The sequence below is a fragment of the Tinamus guttatus genome, unplaced genomic scaffold, assembly GCF_059628265.1.
Source record: "Tinamus guttatus ecotype Peru unplaced genomic scaffold, ASM5962826v1 Tinamus_guttatus_pri_ptg000266l, whole genome shotgun sequence".
Classification (NCBI taxonomy): Eukaryota; Metazoa; Chordata; class Aves; order Tinamiformes; family Tinamidae; genus Tinamus; species Tinamus guttatus.
Window position 1 is genome coordinate 127,505 of NW_028288800.1, and position 18,556 is coordinate 146,060.

General features: G+C 37.8%; 1 protein-coding gene across 3 annotated transcripts in view; it reads left to right on the forward strand.

Annotated features, from left to right (window-relative positions):
• PKIA (cAMP-dependent protein kinase inhibitor alpha) overlaps positions 1-17,703 on the forward strand; it is a 38,410-nt gene extending 20,707 nt beyond the window's left edge. For all 3 annotated transcript variants that reach the window (XM_088527223.1, XM_088527225.1, XM_088527224.1), the window contains exons 2-3: positions 13,367-13,544; positions 16,915-17,703. In XM_088527223.1, coding sequence (XP_088383349.1) covers positions 13,394-13,544; positions 16,915-16,994 — 231 coding nt within the window. In that variant the 5' untranslated portion in view covers positions 13,367-13,393 and the 3' untranslated portion in view covers positions 16,995-17,703. The remainder of the gene's footprint in view (positions 1-13,366; positions 13,545-16,914) is intronic.
• Positions 17,704-18,556: the final 853 nt, after the last annotated feature.

The window sequence follows — 18,556 nt, forward strand, 5'->3', positions numbered from 1 at the left end:
TGACAACTAGCACTAATTAATGTTATGTAACTCTTCCCAAGAATTCGCAGAATTCTCACTTGAGGTTGGTCATTATTAGGGAGGAGGCAGAGTCTGGTAGCCTGACAAAAATGAGGCTGCTGCAGCACCATATCGCCCTGCCTAACCAGTAGGCAAACCAAGCATGTATTTCCTACTAGGTGCACATGCAAACGCACATATATATATATATACATATACATAGAGCTGGCAACATGAATTAGCTCAGACATACATAGCACTCACACAAACATTAATAGTATCAGCAGTCTCATCCAGTTCTCTTCTCTGGCTAATCAAGAGGAAAGCCCATGACTGGGACAAATCCCTTTAGTCCTCAGGCTTAGACAGTCTGTCCACCTTGCAGCTGGGCCCAGATTCCTGGTCTCTCCAGCTGCTATCAGCTTGGACATGTGAACGCAAAGCCCGCAGTCCAACTCCAGAGGCACACTCGCACACCTGTGTGCATGCAAACACACAGGAGGCATCCAGTTGTTGCCTCTGGACACATGGTCTACCCAGCAGCTGGTCCCGAATCTTTGCTCTTTCCAGGCACATGACCCTTAAAGCAGACATATGCACATGCACACCTGGGTCTCTGACCCCCAAACTCTACAGTTTCTTTGAGAGTTGTCCTGAACTCCCCTGGTTCTTCTGGTAGCCAGCTCCCCTGTAGTCTTGCTGTAGATTCGCACACATATTCTTGGCTTCCAGGTGACCTAACTTACTGGCTAGTCTAGCTTGATACTTGCTAGTGATCAGACCCTGATTTGTGTACCCTCTCACTGCAATTGCTGGCAAATCAGATACTCTCCTGAGGGTACCTGGGGGCCCTCCAAACCATGGTCCTACTGCGGTTGCAGGTACTTAATGTCGCTCACTCCAGCATCTTCAGTACCTGGCACTGCAGACAAATAGGACTGCGTGACCTCTGATCTGACTCTGGTTACTGGCACTCAGACTCCCCATAAACACACACACTGTGCACAAAATAGTGTCCCTCACCCAGGCAAAATAGAAGGTAATTTAATAAGAACAGAAAGACTGACCCATTCAGCCACGGGACACATCGAGAGAGGCAAACTGACCAGCAACCTGTTTATATGTGACTGGCCCCTTTTATCCCCCTTTTTTTTTTTCTCCATATTACCATGCTCATTTGACTCCAGATCACCTAGATCTTTATCTTTCTTTGATTTCTCCCCTAAACATGCCATATTATGTCGTATGCAATCCCCCAATGCTCTTTCCTGTGTCCCATGCCCCTAGACAGTGACCCCTCAGTCTGAGAGCTGCTCCAGAGAACCCTTCCCTGCTGGAACCCTTCCCAGCATTCATCCTGCTGGGTTTCATGCCTGGCCAGTGGGCCTGATGCTGTCCTAGGACAACTTCCAAAAAAGGTGTCTGTTCCCCGGAATAGATAATCTGGGTTCCCCCACCTGTCACAGTGCCTCTTCTGTGCTGGGGAAGATGAGTCCTTGATGGGCTGATTGCCTTGCAGTGGTGAGCCTGGGAATAGCCAGGACAAGATATTATTTGGATTCTCTCACCTGCTGTCATCTCTCTGTGTTCCTTTGTATATGTGTGTAGAGGAGCTGTGTATCACATAACTCACCAGGTATCATATTAATCAGACTACTTGGGTTTGTATATAAAAACATGTCTTAAATTTGAGTCAGGCAAAGATTGTGTAATACAGCACAACTGCTAATTAAATATTAGTATATTCAAGTCACTGTTTAGTTTCCATCTGTTACCAGCACATGAAAACTTGTCAGTATTGTTAAAGACAGTTCTGTAAAATGCAGATTTTCTAGTCCCAAGCATTCAAAATGATCCCAGGTCATTAGGGATTCCTAAGGGAGAGGGAATGTTTTTGTTTTGTTTTGTCTTTTTTTTTCTTTTTTCCAGATGGTAACAATTATGCTTTCAAATTTACCATTGCAAATGTGAGGTCCTTATTTTGTCTTTCTATGTAAGGAATTCCTTAGGACTTTTTTTTTTTCTCAATCAGAAGTGATCATAAACTCTACAAGTGCGAACTGAACGTACTATGGGGCTTCCCTATAAATCCCTTTCTCTCCTCTAGCTTATGGTTCATAATTTTTTCAAGTTTTAGGTTGCTTGCTTATCATGAAGGAGGTCCTGTAAAATGTTGCACTTCTCAACCACTGAGCCAAGGTCTCAACCACTTGGCTTTCAATAATACTGACACTGATTTACACATAAGCTATGCTTTTTAATATCAGCAGATTTGAAGAATAAATATTTAAAGGGAATCACTCTGAGAGAGTTACATCCAGTAACCCCTGTTGAATAATACCCTTGGATAGCTTGGCTACCATGCATGTATGTGACTACACAAATGCAAATGGGAGATAACCCCTTCATGCCTTTATATTCAAGAAGTCAGTTTCTGGGCCTACCACAGCGTTTCTTAAGATGAAGTTCTCATTGAGACTTAGAATATTGCAAACTATATAAAACTGCTGCTCTCTTTTCCCCCCTGCTTTCTATCACCCCCCTTTGTTTATTTGTTTTAAGATTGCGAGCAGATTTGCCTCTACCAAGGTCTTTGAGCACCTCTGGTGTAACTGAAAACACAAGTCTTCATATCTGTGTTCCCTGGGTCTGGAAGACATCTTCCCTGCCCTTCCTTCAATTCAGGACTAACACCTAGTTCTCCATAAACATAACTGCTAATGGGCTTGCTAAAATGGACGACAGCAACAACAGCAAAAGATAAGGTATTTCCTGGAACTTAAAAGTCCCCAGTTTTGAAATATTAGACCTTCTTTTATATCCCCTCAACTTGGCACACAGTAAGAGATTTGAAGTCAAACATGTGGAACTGACATGCTTGAACAGTAGCCCTGTGTTTATACTGCTCTACATAATGTTACAGTACTGAATTAACTTAAAATACTCACATGAGTCATCAATAAGAAAACAAAATATGCTCTTCCACCCTTGCAGCAGCAGTATTGGGAAGGCTGTAAGAAGAAAAGAGCCGTTTGTGGCTGGAAAAGACAAAGTCTCTCGGGAGTTGCACAGTGGTATCTACCCAAAAGGCAAGTGGAGCCCCAGTTTATGATATCTGTTTTGAAATTTAAAAAAAAATGGAGCCTTGTCCTGGGGAGTTCTGAAATAATCTTATTTTATTCTGAATGGCAAAATGGAATATTTGCATATAGATTCCTTCTATTGAGATGATTACATTTATAGTAGGCTGCTTATACAGAAGGTTTGCTTATTTTTGTCTGACTGATAACTTAATCTCTGTTAGGTAAAGATTTCTTCTCTTCAATGAAGTATAGAGTAGGAGAAACAAATTGCAGTTGAGACTTTTATTTCTGATGAAGAAATATGTGACTCTTATACCTGGAGAACATGTGGCAAGAATATTGAATATAGCAATATTGAGATGCTTATGTCTTCAGATCCTAAATATAGGTTGTATCTCTTGAGCTTTGCTTTCAATGACATTGTTTTTGTCACCTTTAGTACCTAGCAAGGCTTTCCAGGTGCCCACTCTCTAATCTTATGGTAATAAACGCAGTGGTCTATTACAAAAAAGCAGTAAGGTACTCCTGCTGGAAAGAGGTCTAAAAAAAGCACATTTGAGATTATGATTATTTCAGGAAGTCCTAAGTAGGCTATGCTGTTGCGTAGCAACAGAGCCAGGCAGCCCTTAGAATCTAAAGCAGCCTGTGTATACATGGGAACAGAAAGCAAAGATGACAGAAACCTCGAAAAAAATGTAAGGTTCAGACCGAGAGAAATTAGAGTGAAAAGATGTGCAGTAAGGAATGAGAATTTATCCTAAGAGGTATAGTAACTTAAAGGGATTGTGTTTTAAATCCCTCCCTCCCACTGCCCCCCCCCCCCAGAAAAAAAAAAAAGGGCACCTAAAATACTGTCATCTACATTGTGCATCTTAATTGTGCTAAAAAAAAAAAAAGGCAGAATGTTAGGTGGCTGGGGAAACTAATTCAAATGTTAAGTAGATATTGAATGCCTTTCCATAGGAAAAAAATGTCCAGGAAAGTTGGATTTATTTTTGAGGCACCAAATGTCGACCAAATATAGCATGAATAAAATACTGATTAATGTGTTACAAGATTGTGACACAGAAAGATTTAAATGTTTTTATTTATGCTATTAAAAAGCTAATTGTGTCATTTTCACAGGTAACCAAGGTGACCCAATGGTATTTATCTTTGCAAATATCGAAAAGGTGCTAGTGCCATTGGGGCATTCTTGGCAATCTCCAAGCTTACATGTAAAATATGGAATCTTACCAGAAGCACCACCTAATACCATAGCAAATTTGTTTATGCAAGAGCCAATTTGCTTTCAATAGAAGAGAATGAACGAATCAGTATCTCATGATTGGTAACACACAGTCATGCTATTTAAAAAAAAAAATGCAAATTCCTCTCCTACTTCTCATTCCCCAGTATTATTTTTTTCTTGCCACTGCCCAAGAAACAATAGTATAACCTCAAACTCTTCTGCATGTTGCAACATATACTGCGATAGTGAGTCAAGGGCTCATTGCATGCCACAACCTACCCAAAATACATGTGACACAACAGATAGCTTCCTGTGGCTCCAGGATTTCAGCCTCCCGATAGTTACTTGGTCCTTAGGAGTTGAGGGTAATGTCTTGAGGTGGAGGATGAAGGTTATTCTTTAAACACTTGCTAAGCAGAGTTTACAGATAGCTAATCTGTGGTGCACTTGGGTGCCTTGAATACTTAATTGCTAGACTACACATAGTGCTGGAGGAGCATTGAAGAATCCTAGCAAACAGGTTTGGAAAAAAACTCAAGAAGATGCAGGTGCATCCCCTGTGTGAGCAGTGATGACAGTAGACAGTTGGCTGTTCTGATTTCATGCTTTCCTCTTCAAAGTCCTTTTGTTATCTAGAAACTGATGCTGTAGATTCTGCAAACGTACTCAAACTGTCAGTTCTTACACTTCTTGTGGGAGACATAGAACCTTGATCTGGCTTCTTTTTTAATCCTTTAAAAAGTCATAATACAGGCTTAACTAAAGTTTGCATTTTGTGAGCTTGTTAATGGGAGCGACGTAAGAGAAACAGTATCTTTCCTAATTCACATCTCTTGCAGTGAGTCATGAGATGGAAGATCATCTAAAAACTTCATCCATTATTTTTTTTAGAGGAAGGTGAGCATGGAGTCTCACCTGGAAATGAAGTATATACCATAAGTGGTTGGTCCAACTGCAGGCAGTGGAATCGTTCCACATGTTCCAGGCAAAGCCAACACAACAGATGCCTAGATAAGAAATAAGTCTAGGCTAAGTTGGCTAGTATCTTTCTGCTAACCGTAAGCTTTAATGGCATTTGAAAACAATAGAGAGTCAGGTTCACATTTATTCTTACCCTGAGCTTGAAGTTATCAGACTGGGCATGTATTAATATGGAAGAGAGAGTCTATGTTTATTTTCAAGTTACCTTATTCACTGTTAGGAATTGTAGCAGCTATAATAAATTACTTGTGGATTTGACTGCCTATACACCACTAATTCAGCTGAAATTTTCAGCTTGTGTACATGAATGGATTCCTCCTGCACCATGGAGGCATTTCTCATGAAACACAGCTGGTTCCCATTTAACTGGAAAAATATATGGCAAAATGTGCTGCATATTGTCTGTATGCCATTTCTGCTTTGATTAACACCTCCTCCTTTCCCCACCCCCTGGGAGTAGTTCTTTGGTCTGGCTTAGAAAGCAGTTGCACTAATAAGCTAATGAATATCTGCAAAGAAACTATGATGCTGAGGTCCTAAACATTTATATATGTTGAATTAAAAAGATTCTGGCCACCTGAACTTTTCATGACATCTAGAATAGTATTAATCCCACCTAAATTAAGGCCTGTACAGTAATGCTCTTGGCCCACCTTCTAGACTTCCTTTATACTTATGAGAAAGAGGTAAGCACATCTACAGTACAAGTTGCATTCATTTATAGACAAACACTTAATATAGGTTGGATGAATCACTGCATGCAAGTACCTACCTACATATGTGTACACAGGCACTGAAAATGACTTAAATGAAGCCCATTCTTGGTCCCTTCCAGAACACTAAGTTTCTGTCTGACATTGGACATGGAAGTGATGTGACAGTAAATCAGGTGTGACTGGTCGCCCATTACTGCCTGTTGTGCAGTTGCTCATTATGGTTAGACCTATACACATAGGTCTAAATCAGCAAATTGCTTTGCTGTAGGACCTCCAGTTAAAACTTGCCTAAGTTTATATATACATATATATACATATGTGTGTGTGTATATATATATATATGTTCAGTTGAAAGTTGTCTACAAGAATTACAGTGTCTCACAGCAGTTTGGCCCCAGAAGTTTGCAGGTCCTTGATCCAAGACAGTTCATGGTTTTTTTGTTCTTCCTTCCCCCCTCTTCCTTTAAATCTGTACCCATGCTGTTGTACAGAGCATGACCAGGCAGGATATAACAGCTATAACCACAGTAGTGACTATTTTTGTTACGAGTTTAACTCCAAAGTTAGTCACCATAAAATTAGGTAGCTTTTCTAACATGATCATCTTTCTCAATACTTCTAACACACTGCAGGATGTGCAGACTGTCACTTATTAATGAGGGGAGTGTCTGTGAGCAGTAACTTGCTTTGCAGTGAGAATCCTTCTGAATTGAGGCAGAGTCAGGTTGATACAGAGAAGCTTCATGATCAAAGCCCATATGGCTATGTTTTTTTTCTCTCCCTTTTTTCTTTTTCCTTTTTCTTTTTTTCCTCCAGTAAGCCTCCTGGTGCTAAGTGGGCATGGACTGTACTTTTCTGCACAAAGGTTTTCTTTTTTTTGCACAAAGCGCTTCAAACTTCCAATTTTTCTTGAATTCCCAATGGACTGGGCATTTCCTGCCATACAGCAGTCAAGGAAGTGCTTCTCTTTACTGTCAAACTGTGTATTTTGTGTCTTAATACTCTTCCTTGTCCTTGCCTTTCCTGCTTTCCTCCCAAAGAAGTGCTACTGACTGCCACAGAGAGGCCCGGTGGACAGACTTTCCCCAAAGGCCAGGAGGACTCTCATTCTGTTTGAATGAAACAGCGTATTTATTTAAAATACTCTGTTAAACCTGCTGCTTGGATAGGAGCACCACACTGTGTTCTAAATAAACAAACTGCGATGTCATGTATATGCCCTCATTCTTTCACAGCCCTATAAAATCAGGCTCTCCACAGCTCAGCTGGTTATGGGATTGCTCTGTAAGGCTGCCAGATGTATCACATGAGGAGCTTGCCAGCTCCCATCTTGCTTGAGGCCCTGATCTGTCTTTACAGCTTGAGGTGCTATAGCAATATGATCAATCATTTATAGAAGTCTTAGAAGCCACGTGTTGAAGCGATGCATTTACCTTCTCCTCCCCTTCAGAAACCAAGAGGTTCATTCATCAACTGCAAATAAGTCATGTACCAGAGTGATGCCTCTTTTTCTCAAAGGTATGTTTCATTGACAATTCCATGATCTCTTACTTAGGAGGGAGATGATGTCCTATACAATACTATACTTCCTATACTATAGCTCATGGCAACAACCTCCCTTTAGGCTGTCAATATAATCAGAACAAACCTTCAAACACATTAGTGTATTTTAGCATGTAATGCACTATTAGTGTATAGAATGAAGAGATTATGTTGAAAACTACTGATGGGAGATGGTAGTTCATTTTCTTCCATTCCTAAAATAAAGAGTCCATGTGAATAATTAAATATCCTGATTTAGTTCCTTCATGGGTGTTTATTTCTACTTACCAAAATGTTTTTGTTATTTATAATTATTCCCAACAACCTCAAGAGCTGTCTATTGGAATGATAATTTGTATATATCTTGCAAAGAATTAAAGCCTTGTGTTGCTTCATTTGATCATCTCTGCTGTTTTGTTTGTTATTGTTCTTATTTCCCTATTTTTATAGGATAGTGAAAGAGATATCTGAATCTGTGGGCTGAAAGTAGTAGATGAGAAACCAGATAGTTATGGTCCTAGTAAAATACATTAGCTGAATTTATGGTCTCTTCATTGGTCTCTATTTGCTTTGATATTGCTTGGATATCCAAGTAGTAATACCTCAATAATAATTTTTTAATGCAGATATAACAGAGTTTTATAATTTATTCCAGTTGAAAAAAGATATAACAGAGTTTTATAATTTATTCCAGTTGAAAAATCTGGATTCATTCTTTTTTATTTTGTTTTATCATTTTATCAGTTGACGTTTATTAGATACTTTTCATACTAATAATACATATGTTATATCCACAGTAAAAATAAAACACTTAAAAATGCTGCGTGTCTGATTCATTTCAGAATTTTCATTCATTTCATTTCATTTCAGGCATTATAGAAATGTGAGAAGTGTCAAAACTGCATACCAGATTTTCAGAGCACAGATGAAAACACAAATAAAATAATAGCCAGCTCAATGACACAAACAAGGCCCTTTCAAGTGATGTCTTTCACTTGTCCACAGTTTGGTTTTCAAAAGCTAACAGTGTTTTCTTGCTCTACTGGTGTGTGTGTTTCCATCCCAAAGGAGCACTGTTGTATAGTGCCTAGGATACCATCTCTTGTGGCAGAAGTATATTTCTGCTAATTTGTTACTATTTCATTAATTGTCAATAAAGCAGAACATGCACTTGATGAAATCCAGGTACAAATTCTTTCTTCATGTGGCAGGGAGCTGTCTCCTCACTGGAAAGAGCTCTGTCTCTAAGCTAAGGCTAGATTTGGAACCACACTTAATTTTAAAAGCATAATTATATACCTTCTCCAAAACAGACACACTATTAAATGACATGTTCTCTTTCTTTTTATTCCCTTATGAAAGCTGAATATAGATAATTATGTTTAAATAATGTGCTAATCATGATACAACATTTAGCAGCCAAAGCCTGCTAGAATTTTATATGAAAATTCCATATTAATCCCCATCATTAAGCGTATATGGAGAAAGAGGGGAAGTAAATACTGTAGGATCATACCTGTTTGTCTTACATTGCAAATTTGCCAAGAAAATGGCAGTAGCTTCTTGTACTAGCCAACAAAATATGCCAAATCCTACAGACAAGCCATGTGTTAAATGCCCATTCTTATTCTCTCTTATTTTTTTAGTAGTAATAATAATAATTAAATGCCTTGGAGTTCTATTAGTAGCTAGTCATTAAACAGTACTGACAGCCTTGGTACTACTAGCCCATAGACTATAATAGTCACTGATTTTAATATATGTTGTTGTGTCACATTTCTGTTTTCTCATTTCCAAACTCTTGAGAATAAATTCATTGTGTAAAACCTGATTTTATGGAATTATTATGGCATCCAGTCAATTTGAGGTTTCATTCAAAGTCATCACTTTCTGAATTTTTTTAAAAAAGAACCTGCAGAGATTTACCTTAGGAATTGGAGGAATCTGTTTATATATACACACATATATATGCATATATATATATATATATAACCCTCAAATATATATATATATATATATAGTATGGAAATGGAAAATTTAACACAGAAACTGGATTGCAGAGACGAAGAAGTATTCAGGGAGCTTTCTGAAAGCTGATTCTTTCTTTACCTATTAATTATACTCCTTCTATCATACTTCAAAAGGGTTTTTTTGTTTGTTTTGTTTGTTTATTTGTTTTTTCCCTTCCTGAATTCTCTGGATACCAGTTCTAGTTAACTTGAAGCTTACCAGTAAAATCCCTTCAGTTTCCAATTCTATAGAAATACAGGCCTCTGCAAGTGTAACAGTGTGTATTATCTGTGTACTATTAATGTTTATTCTGGATACCTTATCACACTAGTTGAAAATCCAAGAAAGCAAATCTTGCATTTGTATTGTCCATTATACTTACTTACCTTTCTCCCTTCCTCATTCTCCATAATTCTTGAAGTCCTTCACAAATTCCTGTGGGAGGAAGGAGTGGGAAGGGGGAAGGGACAGAAGTCTCTAAGATACCTGAGTTGCCAGAAGTTTTATGGAAATATGCAGAGGAAAGGAAAACTGCTGTCTGAAAATTACTAGTGCACAACACAAGCTCTAATGTTTAATCAGGCAAAATGACTCTACCTGGGGCAAAGCCAAGGCAAAGCTGAGGAAGCTCCCGATGGGGATGGTACCTTCCCAGTCCACAAGACCGTGAGATAGCAAGTTCTGTTAGTCCCGAGGTTCACAGAACTGCATTAGTTTGCCAGTTCGATAAACGGAAAAGCAGCCTTTTTATTTCTGCTAAATGCCATGCAGAAGAATGCCCTTCCATAGCACATCAGAAAATCATTCAGGAGCTGCTTTTGCAGCTCTTCAGAGTTTATTATTATTATTTCTTTAATACTGGAATTTCTGGGACGAGAGTCTTGCACACAGGAGAATCTGATAACACAGTTAAAAAATTCAAATTAGGTTTATGGACTATTAGTAGTATTAGCAAATTCCGCTCTTTCCAACAAGGACTGAAGTAATGAGGGCATTTTGCTGTGTCTTTTTTTTTTTTTTTTTGAGGGAATGATTGGTTCAGTGAATAATTGCAGCTTGCTGGGCACTGAGCCATTCATTGGAAGGGGAGCTCTCTGGTGATGTCAGTGACGTTCCATATTTATGCAGTAATGTCTCAAGATAATGCCAATACAAAACAGAATGGTGTTTGACATTTAAGAGAAAATACAGGCAGGAATATTTGGAAGTGTTAATAAATGTATGTTTGAAAACAATCCTTTTTGATCAAAATGTTGCTAGTAATTCCACATTGAGCCTATAGAAAATAAATCTTTCAAGTAATGCTCTCCACAAGCACATTTTTCTGCTATTTTATAGCTTTTTTTATTGCTAAAATTAAGCAAGCAAGCTTGATAATTCCCCAAGTGCTCTTCATGTTTTTATGGAGCCTCTCACAAGAGATATAATCTCACAGAAGAACACTCTGTGGAGTGCAAAGTTCGTGCAGTCCCCCCACACCAAAAGTCCCAAGTGACTTTGGATTTGTGCAAGACTAAAGCTAAAATCTCAGCTACACCTTGATTAATTACAGGTTTTGCACTTCCTTTCTGCAAGTCAGTTGAAGTAACAGGCATGGACAAATATAATTCGATTGAGTAAAGGTCTTTTGTCTTCTGATCTTGCCAGATATTTTTGTTTGTTTGTTTGTTTTTGCTGAAAAGGTCAGAAAGATCTGAAGATTTGTGAGGTTTCTTACCTCACGGTAACAAGTATCCTCACTGGTTTTCCTCATTTTTGCATGTTACAGGCTGGTTGATATATTTGGCTTTGAAATTTCTACACTTTGGGGACAGAACAAATGAAAAATTTCTTATTTGCTTCAGTGTTTCCAAAGGAGGACTTTTTACAGGGAGAAATGCACATCCTCTCATGCCCATTACGGCATTTGCTATTTAAGAGGCACTGCGCCATTTTATGTATGTCAGTCAGGCTTTTGGTCAATGCTGACCTCTTTCCATTCCTTGTTTTTTCCTGTTTTTTTTTTTGTTTGTTTTGGTTTGGTTTTGTTTCAAAGCAGCTTCTTGTTTCATGGCTCTTGTTTGCAAGAGTAAAATTATCCTGACAGCCATTCAGCATTTGGCATAGGACCTGAAGCTTGATAGCTCCAAGCCTCTTTTTAAAAGAGTCAGTCTTGCAACGATACTTGATACAGATATATTTAGTCTAAATAAAATATGATGCAGAACTCTCTTCTTGATTTCTCAAGATGTGACCCCCTGCTAAAGTTGAAAGTGAATTTAGGACTAGATTAAAGATGAAAGAAGAAAGAACAAGATTTGCAAAGATTCCAAGCTGAGGGTTAGGAAACTCTTATTTGTTGTATCTTATGTATTTGCTTTAAAAATAGATAGGTGTTCATCAAAAAATGCGGTTTTCTAAAGGAGAGGAAGTTGTATCTTTTGCTGCTGCATGGAGTCACTGTGTTGAAGAATGCCCTGCAAGCAGCAATGTCCACCAGCTGCATGCAAGAGGACTGGGTTAAAAAGATTTGCACGCTCTACGGAAACATGGACTTTGAGCTGCTCTACAATAATAGCTAAACCTTGTCACTCCATGCAGTTGTGTGTAAGGCTGCCCTTATGGCTACGTCCTTTCTCTGCAGTATGCAAAAACAGAGAAACACTGCACAGAAATAAAGTATATAGCTGTAGGGGGGCTGCTTTTGTGTAGTGGTTCCCTACTGCCTCTTTTCTTCGGAGTACTGCTATAGCAGAGATCTTACTCCATTTTCTCCTACATCCAAAAAATAAAAGGGGAGGGATAGTTAATTTGAAGCATGGTAATCTAGCTTTTTGCAGACAACCTTGTGTGAGTATGAACAAAACTACCATAAAAGAAGCATGATCATCAGAACAAAAACCTGTCTCTCCCTCCCTTTCCTGCCTACTTCCTCTCTGGTTTCTGGTTACAATTCTGTATTTTAAAAAAATGAACTCCCAGTACATCAGATACTCCGGGAGGGATGGAAAGGATGAAATAAAAATTTCCTGGTCTCTTTGGCATTATTAATGCATGTCATTATGTTATTTCATAATAACATGAAAAATAGTTAGATTCCTATGAAAAGAAGTTCTAGGCTATTTCTAGCTTGCAGACATAGCTTTCCAACCCCCTTCATTGTAGTTCAGCTCTTCTGCTTGCTCTAAATTAGTGTGTCTCCACTGATTTTAGTGACTTTTTGATAACTCACTCACTTTGGTGCAGCTACCACACCAAAAAAAAAAAAAAAAAGACTTTCAAGAAGTCTTTATACAATGGCAAAATTAACCTTATTGCAGGAAAGGAAATAATAAAACTTAGCTGGAAGTGCACTGTGCTCAAGCACACAGACCTGTGTCTGAAAGCATTGCCCGTTTATGCTTTCTTACTCCTTATGTTCTGCGTGTACAGAGAAGAACTCTGTTCCACCCCCTGCCTACCTCCCACTTCCCAGCTAATATTAAAAGCAGAGACAGCTCTATAGAGAATGTGTTGTTAAGATGAGGTCATTGCTTTCATAAAGTACTCACTAGCAGTTATGAAGCATATAAAATGGTTTAGATTACTGCTGAATACATTTTGCACAAAATCCACACACTTTTGTTGTTATTTTCTACTCCATTCTTTCTCTTATTTTGCCAAATTCTAATGAGTCATCTCCTTTGCTTACTGCATATCTGGCAAATTGTAACTGCCTTCTCCACAGGGAGAACTGCCTAGTCCTCTGTTCCTGTTCTGCAACATCTTCTGACTTTTGCATGTTCTAAATGTTGTTCTTTTTTTTTTTTTTTCCTCTCATCCAGGTATTGCTATGTGGATATTTGTTAGCAATGACTGATGTGGAATCTACATATGCAGATTTTATTGCTTCAGGAAGAACAGGTAGAAGAAATGCACTACATGACATACTTGTGTCCTCCACGGGTGGGAACTCTAGTGAGCTAGCCTTAAAGTTATCAGAGCTTGATATAAGCAAGGCAGGTGAGTACATTTTGTATTTATTATTATCTAAAACTGCAATGAAAAAGTAGTGCAAAAAAACATGGCTTTAGGGCATGCATTATTCCCTTATCCCTCACCAGCAAGACTCAAATGCTTTATCTGCTGCTGGGAGATCAGCTGGGATTGCCTGCAATACAAATTCCAGATTGCACAAATAGGAATGATGGTTATTTGCAAGTACAGCATATTATTAAAATAGATAAAGACTTTATTCAGTGAGTGTCTGGTGGCAGGGTTCATGTAGGAATAAATATTACAGAAAATCAAATGTAAGGAAAAAAAAAAGGACTAGTTTGGAAGGTGTTTATTCAGACAGAGCCAACTTCTCTTGATTATCTTTAATGGAAGCTCTGTTTTGAAGCTTGCAGGAGAGATTGTGTCTCCGCCTAAAAGGTTATTATAAAGGTTAACTTTGTTCTCAGCTGCTAGAGGACACAGCAATAGCAGTTCATTTATACTTGTACTTGGATTTTGTTTCCAGTTAAATTGTCCTGTTCTCTTTTAAAGTGATCAACACTAATACACTCCTAACTCTAAGACTCTTACTCTAATTTCAACTCGTTGTGGAGCTTCAGTTAGCAGGAGGAAGAGACAGTGTATGGTGAAGAGCCTTGCCCTAGATAAAAATAGTTATTCTGTAGGTATTGTTGTAGGTTTTATTTGAAATGCATAGTGCCAGTCTCTTTCTTGCTTCTTCAGCCTCATATTTAAACTTATCAAGATACTGTTTTATATTGAATATTTAGAAAGTTTACACTATCCCTACTTTTCACTAAAGCTTTTGGAATAATTGCAAGACAGGACTATATTTTCCTATGATCCATAGGAAGAGTGTGACATAGTGCCTGTAGTATGTCAGTAAAAATTTTGTTCATGCCATTAGCTCTGTCATGATGAGAATGGTTAAAAAAATTATAAGACTAAATTTGAATAGATAATTCAGGAGTCTGTTTAGTTTGTCCCTTTTTCTCCTTATGTAACTGTTAATCATTGTAGAAAAGTATTCAAAATGGCTTTTAAAATTATACCAGCACACCTTTTGGTAAGTCATGCAGTTTAAATTAGGTACAGTGAAATATTCTTCAGTTTTATATTATTAGTATACTTGGTGATTGTTTACAAAGTGGTAAGGAAAAAGTGTAATGAAGAATGAGCCCCAGCCTCTGCAAGTCTAAACCTGCTTTTTGGGATATTAGTGGACGTACCGGAGAACACAAACTCAGTGCAGAAGTTGAAAGGAGGCTTGTAAAAGAAGAGTTCTAGTAAAATCTGAGATGGTCCTCCTGTCTCTGAAAAACTGGGGATAGTGCAGATACTGTACAGATCTGCACTGAAGGACTGATTATTGAAATTTGTCCTTAAAAGTGAATTTAACTTACAGTAGAAATGCTTTAAGTGTAACCACTGGGAACAGTGGTTGATATTGAAAAGTCAAGAACATTCTGGGAGGAAAAATTAATTAAGAGTTGCCTATTAGTAGAATTAATAAAAGGTACTCCTAAGTTACTAACTGACACAATTGTGTTGTAGCATACAGTATTTTTTTTTGTTTGGTTTTGTGTTTTATTATTATTATTATTCTGCTCATTGGAACCAAAATGGTGCAAAATAATTACAGCTGTTACTCTTAAGAGCTTAGAGTCATTATGTTTTGAAGGAGAAATGATTCTAGACTGTGTTTAGTCAATTTTTGGATTCTCAGAACCCAGAAACAAAATTATTTTCTCAAATATATTTTTAGACAGTTATCAGTAGAATACAGTTGGTAAATCCAAAGAAGCGTATTACAGATTGAACAGATTTAGGCCAGTAAGTGTGTCATTTTATTGAGAATCTCTTTAAAGAAATGGTATATTAGCCATCAGCGCTCTTGCAGCAAATGTGGGTAAAGCCCTTCCCATATCTTTGTTCGTGAAGCCTAGCCATGATGATGATGATATTAGAACCTTTGTTCTCTTTCTGTAAATCTTGATGTTTAATTTGGGTAGTTACATGTCTATGCTTTCTGTCCAAATGATTTTTCTTTTATACACAAATACCTTGGAAGTTTTTTTCTTTTTTTAAATCTTTTTAATTTTGACTTATTTAAATAAGAATTCAGCAAAACTTGAGTTGTCCATTAAGTATGGGATGGATTAAAGACTCTCTAGTTATCAGTATGAATGGACTACAGAGCAGGTAGAAAGGAAATCAAATATCAGATTCTACTCATCTGTATTTTTGCAATAACTGAACAAATGTAGGAGGCTTTGTAGAAAGCATATGGACAAATCACGCAAAAGGGATTTCTGTCCAGCAGGAATTCACATGTAGATCCATCCTGTTGGAATCATTTCTCTGTGGGAGATAACCCTGAGAAACAAAGAAAGTCTCCAGATTTGATAATATTCAGGTTTCTGAGAAAGTGAATGGCAAAACATTTTTATTTTTAAGTTGACCCATAATGAAGAGAATCAGAACAAACCTCACCGTAGTAAATTAACACTTCCTATAACTTCTCATTAGGTTGAATTTGATAATCACTAATACTTGAGCTGTATTGCATAAAATGCAGTACAAAATTTGAGCCTTTTGCAACAGAACCTCTTTCCATTAGTTGCTGTTTCATGTCTGTAGAAGGGAGAAAGCGTTTACATTTTTTTCTTTTAATAAACAGAAAGAAAGTTGTAAACGTATTGTGCAGTTTGAAGTCAGGAAATCATAAATTATTAACCTAATATATTAACCTAATATATTAAGGTTGAGGCGCTGCTACCTCTGCTTTGACTTCTTCATAACATAGAAGACCTGAACATGTTAGGTCTTGAATCATTACTCAAAAGAAATCATACAGTACCTTGTATGTAGGTACTTACAAACACTACCAAGCCACCTCTTACCCATCCTTAGACAGTCCTTAGGACTTTTCTACTTGCTTTTGCCATTATAAAACATCTTCCATTCCTCAGATCATTTTGTGGCTTGCAGTGAGACAGCTGGATTGAAGGCTTCGATGGAATGTGGTACTTAAAATGAACACACAGTGTGGGCCTGTTGAATTTTCATCTCTTTTCAGTAAACTCTGTTAAGACTTGGGTTTTCTCCTACATATTTATAGTAAATAAATATATAAAAATGCACTCTCACTTCTGAAAACTTCTTTTATTTTAGGTGTTACTTGAAATTATAGCGGGAGATGCAGCCAGGAATTTGATTTTGAAGGTGTCTTTTGAGATAAAAAAATATTGTGTATCAGTAGTAAATGATTTTATAATTACAGATTTAGCTTTGAATTTCTGTTTGTAAGAGTGATGGATGAATCTCTCTGTTTGGGAGTGAATCACCCATCTTTTTTCTTATGTCTTTGTAGAAGGAGAAGGAGATGCACAAAGAAATCCAAGTGAGCAAACTGGGGAAACCCAAGGGGAGACGGCAAAGCAAGAAAGCTGACATCCGACTTTGACCGACTGGAGCAGCTGCTGGATGTTTTCAGAGTACAGGAGCATGCTGGAACAAATTTGTTTCCATGAGCAAGCCTATGGAAAAGAAAGTGCATGTGTCTTCACTGCTGGAACCCATTCAACACAACGTTAAAAATGGGGGTACAAGCTGTGGCAGAAGACAGAATTTTCTCTACCTCTGTCATAAGCAATGGTTGAACGTGTATTGATTTTGGAGATAGAGTCATCAGATGGATCCCTTCACAGTGACTACTTGATGGGAATACTTTTAGAAAGTAGAGCAGGTAAATCTTGTAGCAAATGGCCTTTGAAACGTCAGAGGATCGATAGTGTATCTTAAGCAAAGGCTTGTGTGATCCTCAGAGTTTAAAATTCTCTGGCCAAAGTGTTCACCCATTAAAAGAACTGTAAAGAAAGCACTGTTTTTAGAACTCTGCGTCTGTGTTTTACAGCTCTGTTATTTACAATGGTTTTTGTATTGTACAACTTAGATGCTCCACACTGCCCCTTCTCAACTGCTTATGAAGAATATTTCTGTTACTGTGAATTTTTCTACCACTCGTTTTGAAAGGGCTGTTTTTTGCAAAATGTGGTGATGTGCTCATGATAGATTTAAAATGTCAACAGCTAAATTACTTATGCCTAAACATAAACGACTCAGCAAAACTCTAATTTGTTACTAGATGAGCCTTCAAAACGATTCATTAATGTGAATATTTGGTGTGTTTTGTGTCCTTGGTACAGTTTTGCCACTTGCCTGTAGTTAGTTGCATATCAAAGAGTTGAACTGAATCTCTTACATTATTCTTCCCCTTTTTTTCTAATTTTACGCCCAATTTATTAATCTTTCTCCAAACTATTTTTTTAAAATGGTAGTCCAATTATTTTACTATTATGGTAGTTTTAAGGATACATTTATAACCTTATATGGCTTAAAATTCAAATGAATTCCATGGTGCTAGAGATTTTTCTGGTTCACATTGTCAAAATGGGTGTTGTTTATACATGAATAAATAACCAGCATAGATACTGCCAAACATCTATTCTGGAATGATTTTTAGACTGCAGAGTAGTTAAACTAGTGGATCATGACCCAGCCACTGGGGCTAGTTGCCCTGTTCCTTGCCTTCATCTCTGTTGATGAGGCTGTTGGGTTGAGGCTTAGCCAGCATCTGGTTACTGATGCAACCAAGTGCCAAGTGCTAGAAGCTACTACAGCAACTTTGTGGTCAGGATGAGGACAGAGAAAGTCTCTACTTGGCATTTAGCATCCCAAAGATTGGATTTTTCCCGTTTCAGCTATTCTGAAATGACAGTCCCTACCGGACACTCAGGAGAGCTTGTCCAGCCAGAGGATTACTTAAAACAGCTTTAACTGAATAGCTTACTTTGCAGTAGCTATGCTGGCAGACTTCCCCCCTTCTCCTCATGTGTAGATGAGGCCCAAACTGAGGCTGAATACTGCAAAATGGGCAGTTGTGCCTCTCTATGACTAAGGTGAGTATAGAGTGACTGACAAATAAACCATGGCAATCACATAAGCACCAATCA